This window comes from Zootermopsis nevadensis, unplaced genomic scaffold, assembly GCF_977971745.1.
Source record: "Zootermopsis nevadensis isolate Lab colony 2312 unplaced genomic scaffold, Znev_1.0 Znev_ptg000010l, whole genome shotgun sequence".
In the NCBI taxonomy this organism is placed as follows: domain Eukaryota; kingdom Metazoa; phylum Arthropoda; class Insecta; order Blattodea; family Termopsidae; genus Zootermopsis; species Zootermopsis nevadensis.
The window spans coordinates 19372537-19386391 of record NW_028259142.1 but is presented as its reverse complement, the minus strand read 5'-3'; the positions used below and the strand labels follow the sequence as shown (position 1 = coordinate 19386391).

General features: G+C 39.8%; 2 protein-coding genes across 2 annotated transcripts in view; one reads left to right on the top strand and one right to left on the bottom strand.

The window, feature by feature from the left end:
- The window catches only part of LOC110830590 (neprilysin-2), a 32632-nt gene that overhangs the window by 2150 nt on the left and 16627 nt on the right, over positions 1 to 13855 (bottom strand). Inside the window, exons 2-12 of the mRNA XM_022065694.2 lie at positions 11138 to 11265; positions 7039 to 7152; positions 5825 to 6070; positions 5439 to 5650; positions 4667 to 4843; positions 4174 to 4391; positions 3938 to 4096; positions 3280 to 3423; positions 2147 to 2243; positions 274 to 442; positions 70 to 188 (exon numbers count right to left, since the gene is read on the bottom strand). Of these exons, the coding sequence (XP_021921386.2) occupies positions 70 to 188; positions 274 to 442; positions 2147 to 2243; positions 3280 to 3423; positions 3938 to 4096; positions 4174 to 4391; positions 4667 to 4843; positions 5439 to 5650; positions 5825 to 6070; positions 7039 to 7152; positions 11138 to 11265 (1783 nt within the window). The remainder of the gene's footprint in view (positions 1 to 69; positions 189 to 273; positions 443 to 2146; positions 2244 to 3279; positions 3424 to 3937; positions 4097 to 4173; positions 4392 to 4666; positions 4844 to 5438; positions 5651 to 5824; positions 6071 to 7038; positions 7153 to 11137; positions 11266 to 13855) is intronic.
- The window catches only part of LOC110830592 (INO80 complex subunit C), a 78924-nt gene continuing 75008 nt past the window's right edge, over positions 9940 to 13855 (top strand). Inside the window, exon 1 of the mRNA XM_087346744.1 lies at positions 9940 to 10028. Within this exon, the coding sequence (XP_087202870.1) occupies positions 10026 to 10028 (3 nt within the window). The 5' untranslated portion in view covers positions 9940 to 10025. The remainder of the gene's footprint in view (positions 10029 to 13855) is intronic.

Genomic DNA, 13855 nt, shown 5'->3' with positions numbered 1-13855 from the left:
TCAATGAAATTGTGTGGTACAAGAAAGCAAAAGGGTGATCTTTGTTAACAGTAGTGCAGTTTTCCATACCTGATCATCAAAGCCGTGTGTTATCTCATGGCCAATAACAAATCCAATGGCTCCGTAATTCATGTAACGTGGCCGTTCACTGTTGAAAAATGCTCCTTGCAGGATGCCAGCAGGAAATTCTGGAATAGAAACAGAACATTGTGTAGACACTGTTGTCTTGCTTTTATGTGGTCCAGATCAGTGATATTCTGTGGCTCTACTTACGGATGCTGTTTTCAATTGAACTGTAGAATGCATTGACAATGGCTGGACGTCCATGGGTGATCCATTCAGTCTTGTTGACCTTGGTGTGAAGCCGTCCAAATGAATAGTTCATTCCGAACTTGGTGACATTGAGAATGCTTTCCAGATAAAGGTCTGGATCCACCTCAAGCTATGGGCCAAACACATTTGTTTTGTTTAACCCTTTAAAAACTGAAAACTTTGTGCCTCCATATCACATTCACTGTATTTTAAATAATTATATCTAATGGTGATAAGAACTGTGTGACAGTGATCACATCACTGTTTTATTTCTATCATATCCAGAACTATGTAATCTGAACAGTTGGTACAGTGTCATTAAATTCACTATTAAATAAATCTCTTAATCACTACGTTTATCAGGTATCTCAAATCGGGTTACAGCATCTATGTGTTTAGAGAAAAACAGTCAACTAAATTAACAATTTGAGATTTGAAATTTGAGTTATCTAGAACAGTTTTTAAATAATACTGTCATGACACTTATGCAAACAGTTTCTCATTGCTTGTAGACCACTGACTTTCATTTTCCATTTAGGCTACTAGTTGTTGTTGTCATCCAGTTCGACAAAAATTTAGAGTTACCATTAAACTGATTCAAGGAGGGTTTACTCTACTGAACTGAAGGAGTAAGATGGGAAAGCCTGTGAGGCAGACTCCCAGTAATAAGTTGATGTCCAGCGGAGGGGAGCTACAGCTTAATTTGGGCACAGAACTATGCTGGAGCTTGGAATTGCCAAAGATGAGGGAAAATGATAAGAAAACTCCCAATAGATCCAGCAGGTCTCAAAACCTGACCCCTGAATCAGAATTCTATCCTAGACCAACATTAAACATAGGTGTTTTGGATACTAGACTGAGCTCATTATGGGTTGCTTATAATTAATTGAAATCCTTAATTTATTTGGTAGACTAATTAAACTAATATGGCTACTTACAGAACCAAGCTCAGGCTGCAATGAAATGAAAGAAATGTGGTCTTACAAAATATGGACACTAAAGATCACAACTATCTTGTAGTAGAACCCAAAAGTTCCATAAGATTAATATTGATCCTCAGCTGATTTCATTCAACTCCCAACCTTATAGTCCATTTACCTAATGTCCATCTTAATATTACCATTTCATCTCGAGGTTGCTGCTTTTTCCTGGCATTTTCCCCGCTAGAATTCGATGTGCATTTTACTTTTATCATGTGGCGTTCACATCTCACACATCAGAAAATTTCATCCCACAAGGCAATTTAATTTTAAATAAAGATAGGTGATTGAAATCTAAGCTGTAAACTTTAGATCTCTGTCAAATTTTGACACTAATTCAGTACATCATACATTTCTGTTAAGTACGTTAAATGCTGTTTTTATTCCATAAGTCTTATTATGAAGTTAAAGAATTCCCTTTCACTTTTCGAAGTTGACGTACTGTTGTTACAAACCAATGATCAAGTGCTTGTACCATAAAAACCTGGAATTGGGCTGTATTTTGGGACAGGTAAACAAGATCTGCTTCATCATAACTTATTTCCCACTCTTCCATTACAGTTTTTTTTCCATCTGTGTTTATCTTGCTCTTAAAAGCAATCTTTTACAAAAAGTTTCCTCAGAAAAGTGTTACATGTATTTCTTTTATCTCCCATCTAAGGTACGTCCACTTCATCGTCACCTCCTCTCAGTGACAAGATGAGAGTGTAAATAGGAAGTTACTTGTTACTCGTATTAATTCCACATGCTTTCTGAAGCACTTGTTTTCAAATGTTTCCCTCTTCGAAGATAAGTGTGTGCTTCAACCCATTCTGCCAATACAAGTAGCACTTTCAGCTCATGAGGTCAGGTACCTTCTCATAGAAGCCCTCCAGTTTCTCATCGTCAAGCAGTTCGTCAGGGTAAGCGATGTGGACGGACATTGCTTTTGCTTTTTCCAGCCCCTTCTGCCTGTTGAAATAAATAAAGTTGCCATTAAAACATGTGACTGTTGATAGTTCTCAGAAATAAAAGATTTCATCTTGTGTATTAAAATCTGTAATCTCATGTCAACACAACCAAATCTCTCAAATGTCCCTCACCGTGTGTGGGGGCACTTTTCTCAAATTATCTACCAGATGGCTTATCTGCGAATATTCCTCATATCCTGCTCCATATTACATATAAGGGTGAATTCTTCAGATTATTTTTTTAATGGAGAAAACTGCATAATGAGGAACTTCGTTTTTTGTGCTCTTCACCAAATAATATTAGCTAAATAACTCCATGGAGCAAGTCTTTGAAAACTGATAGTACGCTTAGCTAGCCAGTCTCCTTAAGATCCATTTTAATATTTTCCTTCCATTTGTGCTTAGGTATTCCAAGTTGTCTCTTTCCTTCATTTTCCAACTATCATTGCTTAGCTCTTGTGCACAATACATTTCCCATCCATCTTATCCCCCTTGATTTGATCACAATAATAATTCAATATTTGTAGTTTAGATGCGTCATGTTTGTGTTGAAATTCAGTATATATTTATTTATTATTTCAGTCTATACACAAACTTAATTTTTAAAATGTTGTTGTTAAAATTAAAATTTAAAATTTAAAACGATGAAAAGCGCTAAATTTTAATTTTAACAACAACATTTTAAAAATTAAGTTTGTGTATAGACTGAAATAATAAATAAATATATACTGAATTCAATATTTGGTGAAGAAAGAAAAGCATTCTTTGGTCCAAATAATCTTCACAGAACCTCTTCTCAAACTCCCTGAATTTATGTTCTTCTTTTGGGGTAAGATATCATGTTTGACACCCATAAAAAGCAGCAGATAAAATTATAGTTTTGTATATTTCTAGGTAGGAAAAGGAAGACAAAATATTTTGATTATTTTTCTTCTAGTTTTCTGCATTTTTTATGCTTTACCTTTATTGTACAAATGTGCCTAATGGATTTCACATTGTAATTTATACATAATTTTCTTTTGTTTCTGCATACTTACTTGGTTTTCTCATCCATCCAGTCCACATTCATGAGAATATGAATGAACTCCTTGCGGATATCTTCCACCATTTCCATGGCCTTGGTCTTGGCTTCCTCCTTGAAGAATTTGCGCACATAGAGTGATCCCACAGAGATGGACAAGCTGGAACATAGATCATCACCATCATCATCAACATTATCGTTATGGGGCAGGAAGTATTGGAAGGAATCTGTGAGTGCAAGTTACAAGCGAAATGACAAATTTCAGCATGTAAACCTGGAATAATGTGGGTTTCAGGAAAAATGAACCAACTCCATGGTACAGGTACTTCTTGAGGAACTGGGGTAGCTCAATCAATATAGTGGCTGACTACAGACTGAATGTCTGGAGTTTAATCTCCAGCCGAGGTAAAGGATTTTTCTTTTATCCTCTGTGTCCAGATAAGCCCTGAGATCCACTGTGCTTCCTATCCAATGCATACCGGGGGTGATTTCCAAAGGGGTAAGTGCGGCCAAGATATGAAGCTGACCATCCACCCCCATTCACTGTCAAGGTCAAGAATGGGTAGGACCTATACCTCCTCAACTCTCCCCAAGCACCTTCATGTCATGTGACAGGAACAGCCTTCCTTGCACTGATGTTCTATTAACTAGAGCCTAATGACTGAGTCACTCACCCTCCGCTGACGATGTCAATGCACTCCTTCCATCGTGCCTCTCGCTCTGTCTTTCCTGAAAGTGCCGTGGAAAATTTCAACTGTCGTTTCCGCAGCTCCTCATTTAGATAGTTGACGCTGGCTCCTGATAAACGGCTCATCACATAGTTTGCGAGAACCCTGCAAGATAGAGAGCCACTCAGTTTTTGCACTAATCTGGCTCATAATCAGTGACCATTTATCCCAGGACCACGCACCTCTTGGGAGTCTGCTGCAGAAGCTTCTCCAACCCCTTGATGAAATTAGGCACTGCCACAATGATAACCTCATCTTCACTGATGTGCATATGTTCTGGCAAGATTCTGTTGAAGTAGGTCAGCCATGGGATTGTGGGAAACCTGATCTCCATCTCACGGACTGTCATGGCATTGTATAGCTTTGTCACGTTACGGCGCTCCTCGTTTGGCAGTGACAGCTGAAAACGTTACAATATCAATTTTTATTATTATAATAACCAAACTAGATGACTAACAGGTTTAAGAAAAACATTTGTTTAAACTGGTGCATATTCTTGGACAGTTTTTCTTCATCTTAGTTTAAAAATCGACATGTTTCAGAAACTGGCTCTGCTTCCATCATCAGATGAATAACTTAATCATTTATCTGTTCTATTATGTAAATCCTCTACTGTTATATGCACAGGTCAGAAAGGTAGATGTAGACAGGTTACAGAAGTATGAGGACACTCACATTGGCCAGCTTCATCTCGAACTCGAGGCTCTCATGAATCTCTTTTATGGCCAGGTTCTTGTCTGCCCCTAGTGTCACCGCAATGTCCACCAGATATTTATAATATGCATCCACCAGTTTCTCACCAAAGCCTTTGGTCAGGTATTCACGGCTGAGGCCCAGTGATGCTTGGTCCAGCTGTAAGCGGTGTTCAGTTAGTTAAGTCATAGCTGTAGATTCTGACATCTTCTGGATACATTTTATTTGTAAACTATTATTTCAGAGTAGTTGCTAACAGCAATGGTTTAAAAACATGTCATAATGTGTACTTCGAGATGACTCTGTGTGCTTTCTCGTCTAGGTATACCACACATTAGAAACTGTGTAAGATTTGAGGTTAGAAACTACTGGTGTACAAATGTACAAGGTACTATTTTATGTGAACATAATCATCTTAGGCTAAATATATTGAGTACAACAACAGTATCAGGACTGCAAAAACTTTCAAAGATGCAGTTTTCTTGTTATAAAACACCGTTATGTGAATTGTTTATGAAATGTCACCTTGAAAGATTTATGACAACTAGAGTGAAGTTCACTATTCATCTCTGTCTAGTGTTGATACTGGGAATAAACATGTCACTTAAAGGAAAGAATCACAAATGTGGATTATTTATTGGGTTCAGCCATTGAAATTCAAGTTAAAGATATATGACTGCATTGACTACACTTAATAATCACTACAGCATGTACTACATGTCAGTTCTTGTATCTGACTCTCTTTTCAACTTACGTTGATGGAGCGATAAGAGGAGTTTCTAGCATCAGTGGACACTGAAAAGTCCATGAAGTAGTCAACACTGTATCCCATGGCCCTGAAATTGTAGACTGATTGACGCCATTCGAACTTGCTCGCATCCCAGGCATCACCATCCAGTACGGGCCAACCGCCCAGGTCACGCAGGATGGTCAACAGGGGTGAGAGGCCACGGCCCTCGATGTTCGCTGCAACAACTTTCATGGTCAGAAACTGTGTTCCCAGAACAGAATTGTTTTCCTAATCATTCCTTTTTGATGGTGGTGGTAATGTTCTTGGCAGTATGGGATGCTTAAATACATAGCTAATGTCATATAAATCAACGTGTTTTCTTGGTGTGTCCAGTTTTAAGCATTACTCACTCTTGTTCATGCATGCCCGGAAGAGATTCTTTACGAGACGGAAGGGCTTCTTGTCCTGTGGGGAAATGGGCTCCTCTATGACAGTACGTAGCTGCTCCTGCAGTTTATCTGTCACCATGCTGAAACAGTTTACTGTAGACTTCTCGTCAGGTATCACCGTGTTCTTCACAAACTTGCCACATGCAAATTTGTAGAAGTCATCGCATGGCTCTACAGATGAATCTATGTTTTTCAGGATGCTGGAGGCTGCAAAACATACCACACACTTCAACGACTTGCGGTACTCTTGAGCTACAACTTCATCTAGGTACACTGCCACAGCCCTGTTAAGCAATTTGTTACTAAGCTCCTAGCTAAGAATCAGGTTTTTGATAGAGACAGAAGAGAATAAGCCACTACCATTTCTTAGTGCGTTGGTGAAAAAGAACCCAGATGAAACCATGGGACATATAGTTTACAGAATACCTGCTTGCCAGCGACTACCATCATCCATCACAAAAATGTGTTGCTATTTGCACACTTCTCCAGAGAGTACAGGTCATTTGTGATTCTGAAAGCTTCATTGATGAAATCTGACTCCTCAAGAAGGCTCTCAGACAAAATGGCTACAATGCAGAGGTCATTCACCAAGCGTTCAACCCCAAATAGATGACATTCTCACAGGGAAATAAAATGGCAACATTGACTATTATTCCCTTCATGCAACCTCTGGCAAGATATGCAGACTGGTGGGGAGATTCACCTTATGAATGGTGCACATCCCAGCCAAAAGAAACGCACTTGCTGAGATCAGTGAAGGGTCGCTTTGACCTCAAGGTCATACTGTATCCTGTATCAAGACAGTGTTTTTGCCTCTACCAGTTGGAGAAGTATGCGGCGTTGAAGCAAACAACTTTATAGACATTAACCATTGCCGCGGATTTAATAAAACACAACATTTTGGGGGATGGAATCTGTCGATAGAGCTAGTCCAGAAAGTAGTTTGCTTCAACAACGCACTATTGTCACAAACCTTCAGAATTAAGGCATGCAGTGGCTGAGCACAGTATCAAGGAAGGCTATGACATCAACTTCAAGGACACCAGGGTACGATCATAGTAATTGGCTGCATGGATCAAATGGCGATGAAAGCCATTGAGATCCAGCTGCGTCCCATTACGTAAATGTGGGATTTAATCTGAGGTAATCCTGAAGCCCAAGAGCAAGACACGTACCTGTGTGGACACAGCCCGCTGTCAAGCAAATGTCGCTGTGGTTGGAGACAGGTTTCCTTCCAGCGAGTCTTCCACTGGCACCTGAAAGAGCAGCGGGCAAGGAGGGGAGGGTTTCTGGTAAAGGGGGGAGAGACACTCATTAGTTCCTTGCAGTCTAACTCAAATGCTAACATGCCAAATAAGAATTAATGCTAAACACTCCCCATTCTGGTTTCAAATATGAAAATAAATGGTTTCTTTGTGTGTTACAGTTTTTCTTTATGAGATCTGCAAACAGTTATGTCAGATTTGAGTTTCTCATGGCAGTGATAATTGACATTTAAGTCTTCTGGTTTATAACACCATATAAAATTGTAAATGGTTGTCTAATTTTGCAGGAACCTGTTGATTCCTTCTTCAAGAATAATGGAGGCAGCAGGTTCCTGAAAAATTATTGTAACCACCTGTAAGTCCACATAAGAATGCAGGAATGATAATATTTTGACTGTTATTTGAAAAATACCAAAGATGCTGGGAGCCAAAGTGTTTCTGAGCGAGGAATTTGTTGATAGCGTGGAAACTGTTAAAGAAACAAGGATGGACGTGTTTATTCGTTCTTAGCCCACTGCTTTTGCTGTTGAGTTTACAGCTGTGCTAAGTTTACAGTGTAAAGGGGCTAAGAGCCCATGTGCCCATATTTTAATGGTTTACCTTGGTCCCTCCAAGCAAAGACCGTGATAGTGTCTTTGTCCTGCCATTTTGTAATACACACCGTAACTAATGCAGTTATGAAAGTGTCGTTCTACAAACTAAGAAACACACTATACCCTTTTTAATATTATCCGTTAAACTATAGCTGCTTAGATGTCAACCAAAATTGTTTGAGCATTTGTTTTCAGCGGTAACTCGGTTAAATTATCGATCATATTACTTGCTAATCTGAATGCCTTTAAGGTTTTCCTCAGTCTCTCCACATACGAATTATTTTGTCTTGAAACAGGCCACGACTGCACTCTTGCCCAACATAGCCACTTTCCAACTGAACTTTGGATGTGTTGTTTTACATGCTTGCTATATGACTAGCCCATCGATAACTAAGAAATAGCTGTGTCCTACATCCAGGTCTATTGTTCTTCCTCTACCCGCGGTTCACTGGTTGTGAGACCCAGGCATTGCGATGGAATGCAAACACATTTGAAGGCCGCATGTATTGACTCTTTCCGCCAGTCGACTAAATTTTGTTTAAATCGGCCCTGAAGGTCGCGGGCCCCTTGGCCATGTGATGGAGACGTGAAGCCTGATCCAATAGTTAGTTCCATTCTGAGCAGCAAACAAACACGAGGGACGCACGAGGAGGAACCAAAAACTCTCTTCCTGTTCACGTGACTGGGGTGCTCGGGTTTAACCCAGAGGGTACAAACGAAATTGTCGGGTTAAATTCTTAATTAAATTTGCCATATTAGCTTTATTGACGTTATGATGATGTTAGGTTAGGAAGAAATTATGGAAATGTGTATTATTATTATTATTATTATTGTTGTTGTTGTGAAAACTTTAAACATCGGCCTACTTTTCTAAACGCTACAGAACAGCAAGTCTGCATGTCCTCTTGTTTGCATGTGAAACAGACACATATTACAAGTGACAGAAAGCAAAGTGTTCGGGAAGATATTTGAACCTAAGAGATGAAGCCAAGAGAGCAGCTTACGATATAACACAACGAGGAACTTCGTGATTTATTCAGGACGTCACCCATTATTGTTAGATCAGTGAAATATGAAGTAAATGCGATGATCCAGGCATGTAGTTCCTAATGGTAAGACCTGTTGGTAGAACTGGTCTGGACTAAAATGCACTAGGGCGAGGTTTCGTGTCGCAGCGGCTCGATAAAGCGCTGAAATCTGTTTTGCCTTGTAGTTATTTATGTTGGTCATCAGTGTCAGCGTTATTCGCTGTTCAATTGTTTTTGTTCACAGATAGCAGAGGCCTGCATATTTTCCCGTTCCATATATCGACCACACTCCTGTAATATCAGTGAAATAGACATATCTGAGAATCTGTGCTGGACTAACAACGCTGCTTAAGTTGAGAGCATATATGAACCTATTGTTGCCAACCTAATCGTATGACAAATACTAAACTACAGAACGTATTCGGGACATTCTAGGTTAAATTCTCTGCCGGACTGTTTTTGATCGAGTTTTTCTTCACACCCCCAGGCAAATTCATTGTAGACACTTTGATTTGATGTTGATTTTAGAGCTGGTGGTTTTGCATTGACGTTTTTAGTACCAAATGTTATAGAAAACCGATACTTAGTGTCCAAGGCTGAACATGAGGGCGGGAGAAACACACACACGACCTCCTCGTTGTATAGGAGAAGATATGGAACACCATTTGTAGGTATATTGTGCAAAGTAAGCATTTCCTTGTGAAAACGTTTGGTTTTATGCATGTTATAATATGCTATAAAATGCGTAGTACAATGTAACGAGCATGTTTGAAATGTGATATAATTCTATATATATGTTTAAAAATGTTTGTTGTAAATTCAATATGGTAGGCCTACCAGTATTTAAAAACAAAAACTTTTTTTCGTATCTGGAACTGTGTCACTTTAAGGCCCAACGTTAAAGACATATTCCGTCTGCTTCATTATTCAAGGACATTTCATTTTGTAACGAATAAGCATACTCTACTTCAAAAGTAGTTTATGAAAATACCTTACAAAACTGTAAGTTAGAGATTGGAGATGCAACTCATCCGTGTTATCGGATCTTTCACGACACTGTATCACCTACAGAAGTTACGATATAGGGGAATCGTGTCATTCAGTTGTCTTTCAAACGATTTGAACTGAGCGCACTCTGTTCGCCCTGACATCTCTGGTGACGGCGTAGAAACAGTCTCGAGCTGTTATGGCGGTAGTGGTTGTCGCCGTTTGTTTGTGTTGAAGAAAAATCTCATTGTAGGCACGTCTCTTCTAAGTTTTGAAGTTAACAGATTGCATGGTAAGTGTAACTTAGTGTTATTTTTTCTTAAAACAAATGATAACATTTGAAAGTACAAATATGCATGTCTATTCTGAATCTGCAGTCTTGTAACATACTGTGTTCAGGCGGGAATAAATAATGTGTTATGTTAATCATGTCTGGGCTAATGGTATTTTATTGTGCGGTATTTCCCCAGTACCAGGCTGTGTGATGACATAAAGTCTTCTTTCAGCCCCGGCTTATGATCTGTTAAGCAGATTTTGTAGTTGATTTTATCTGGGAAACATTCTATAACTTCCCCATGTTATTAGAGCTGTCACATTTATATTTTTCTCTGTACGTATCTTAACTAAATGCAAGTTCCTAGTTACGTGTGGTAATATTTTGTACTTATACCTTAAAATACTTAAAAGTGCCTTAGAAAATACCGTGAATAAACAAATGCATCTGTTAACTGAAAGCATTGTATTTATCTTCATGGGATTGGTATAGGTTGGTATTACCCCAGACACGTAGCAGAATTACCCCGTATATCGGGGGAATTTCGCCAAATGTGTTTTTTCAAAAAAATTTTGTCAAAAGTCGTACGTAGAGCATAAATTAATACGAAATTCTCCTTGTGTTTTCTTCGTGATGAATTACTCTCTAAATCTCAGCATTTAGTTTTTGTAAACAATGTTCATGAACCAATAACATTTAATTTTCCCTCAAGGTGGCTCTATTCCCCCCCCCCACTTCCCCTATGTGATGTGCGAAGATGAGAGAGAGAGGAAGCGGACATGGCCTATTTTATTTTAATTTACTATCACGGAGGAACCGAGGAAAACCACGGAATACCCCAGTCATAATAACTCATCCACGTACAAGATTTGAACCGAGTGACTCTCAAATTCGTTAACGTCTATCAAACCTGCTCAACATACTCAGCATTGAGTGCAAATAGAACCTCGTGGCTAGGAAAACAACTCATTATCCTTAACTAAAGTTACTGCCCTATTTTTTTATATGTGGCCGTTGATAGGTGAACGCGCACTGGGTTTCGTTGAGTCCATAACACAAAGGCAGATTTTAGGGATGTGTGGGTTTCGTGTATTAGATACAGATATCCGTAACTTGTACCTACTAACCTTGTCTCGGCATGATTATGAAGATGGTGAGGATGATCACTAGGGCAGTGACCAGACACCAGGCCACGGCCGCTAGGATCGTCATGTTGCGCTCCATACTACTGCGCCGGTGCCACCACGTTGGGTTCCTGCAACACACAGACAGACGTCATGTAGGGAGTTCGCACGTTATCGTACACAACGACACAGTTTAGGGTTTGGTACGTTCGTTTCGTGTTTTAAAATTCTGGTCTTGGACTTGTGGATCTCTGGGCAGGAGATCAAATAACCTTACCTGATATTATCCTCTCATATTCTCCTAGGCTTTCAAGTGAACTCGTCCCTAGAGGTTTTCCGACCTACATTTTATATTTATAATCTTTCCCATCGCTTGCTACATTATTACCCTTTATTTAAGCGTTTATCAACCTATGGTACGCGAGCCAATGTTGAGTGGTACGCGAACTAAGTAAGAAAATCAAAATATAATATTAACATAAATAAGTTTTCCCTGAATACATTTGGTTAGTGGTACATTTAATGTGTTAAATTAGAATTAGTGGTACGCCAGCGAATAAAGGATGAGAACCCCTGCATTATTCGATCACCGTAATAGCTTTTGGTGAAGAGTATCTATAAATAATGAACCTCCAGTGCCGGAATAGTGCCTTAAAACAAGCCACGACCACTTCCACATCCTACTGCATTCATCGCCCTAAGACATCGTTCAATTAGACGCCACGTAACGTCTGTAGAAAGCGCCGCCCCCCGCTAAATTTAGTGGCGAGGTGAAAGTGTGACGTTTACGTAACACTGAGTCACAAAGACAGTCCTTTCCGGCCAATGAGATACAGAAGGCGCGCCCATCGCCTTCCTTTCGAGGGGAACCAACTTTTTCGTCTGACCTGTGTTACGATAGCTTCTACTTTCCAACTTTCCATGCAAAAAAAAAAAACCCGAAAAAAACGAAAAAAACAACAAGTTGAAGGATGAAAGCCACGCGTATTCAGAATTCGGATGAGATTTTTCTTATTTCGTTCATCGCCTCAAAGACATCAGTTCAGACACGAGAGATCTGAACTCCGGTATTGAGTACACGTTTTCCAAACGTGCTCTTTGCTTTCGACGTCACATTTATTGCAAATACAGATCTAGACTTTCAGACGTAATCACATTACAGATCTCACACTGCGTTAAGTCAATATTGATATTCCTTGTATCATGCGGTAAGCTTGTCTTTGTATGATTTGAGGTTTTCACGGGGTTGAGTCTTCTGGGTTGTAGAAGTTCACCATCGTTTCAGAGGTCCTTGCTGCCTGCCATCATCAGGGCGATCACACTCATCGCCCTGATGATGGAGGCTGCAAGGACATCTGAAACGTCGGTAAACTTCTATCAGACAATACGGCGTAACAACCCAGAACATCTTTAAACCCGTCTTTCTTAACTGGGTTATGTCCCCATTTCTGAACCGTAAACTTTTTATAACAACAACTAAAGTCACTAAACTAAATTTCACGACGTTTCTTGACATCTCACTTTCTGTCATCGTTCGTGTGTTGGCTGTCCTGGTTTCTGCACACGAAACATTCCCTGTCGGTCGACCGCCTCACTTTTTTGCTAGAGTGTGGATGCAGTTTGTCCGCTTCGCAAAACCATCGGCGAGTTTACGAAAGTGAAAATGGAGTTGCGTTGAGTCTCCAGTGCATTTAACACCCTTTCCATGCTACGAACGAGTTGTCTCGTTTCAACGCCTTCTATTCTCGGAATACTTCTCGATGTTATTTCCTGTTCATGCGTTTCTGAGTTGATGGTTGCTATGGAAATAGCAGCACAGCAAGATTAACGATGATGTATCAGTTGCTTAAGGCTTTCACCGGGATGTTCTTTTGTTAAATCTTATGTGGTACCGCCTGATTCGACTTCTAATGGTTAAGTGAAGTGTTTTCTTCGCGGTACGGTCTGGATTCGTAAATATTATGAAGACGAGCTTCGGCTTCAAAGGGTTAACCAGCTAATTTTCGTAATGGTGAGATGTAGTGTTTTCTTCGCGGTACGGACTGAATTCAAAGGGTTAAGTTATTTATCAGGTTGGTGTTAACGGTAACGTATACGAGCTCTGAATACGGACAGGGTTACCGGATATCCTGACAGATTACGTGTTTTTTTTTGTCAGTAGGTACCTTGAAATATCCCACAACCGTCTCCTTCTAAATCCCTAGTATCTGCCATATATCTTTCAACCTAATTTTATAACTTGTGTAGTTGAATCAGCGTCATTGAATAACAGAAATAGTGATGTCACATATTTAAGCTACGATTCCTTTATCTGGAGATACCCAGAAAAATCATGCAGTATTTTAAAAAGAACAACTTTTCTCGGGCGTAGTACCGAACCGAGAACTTCCGATTGATAATTACTACACCGTAGCAGGTCTGTATTAAGGAATACCCGATTCGAACCCCGGCTGTATTGGTTTGTGTTGCTTTTCCAAGCAGTGGAAACACGGCTTATAAAACTGAAACAAAAGCGGAGAGCTAAGCGATTTCATGGCGGATGCTGACAAAGCGTGCATTGTGGATGGGGCCTTGGTCGTGGCGTCACTGCAAGGTGACACCACCAGACCTGCGCTCAAGGACCAAATTATATTTTGAGCAAACAAAGTACGTGTGGGCACAAATGTGCTTACGAGAACATTTAAGCTTATGAGGTAGAGTGAAGAAACCTGCCTAATGATA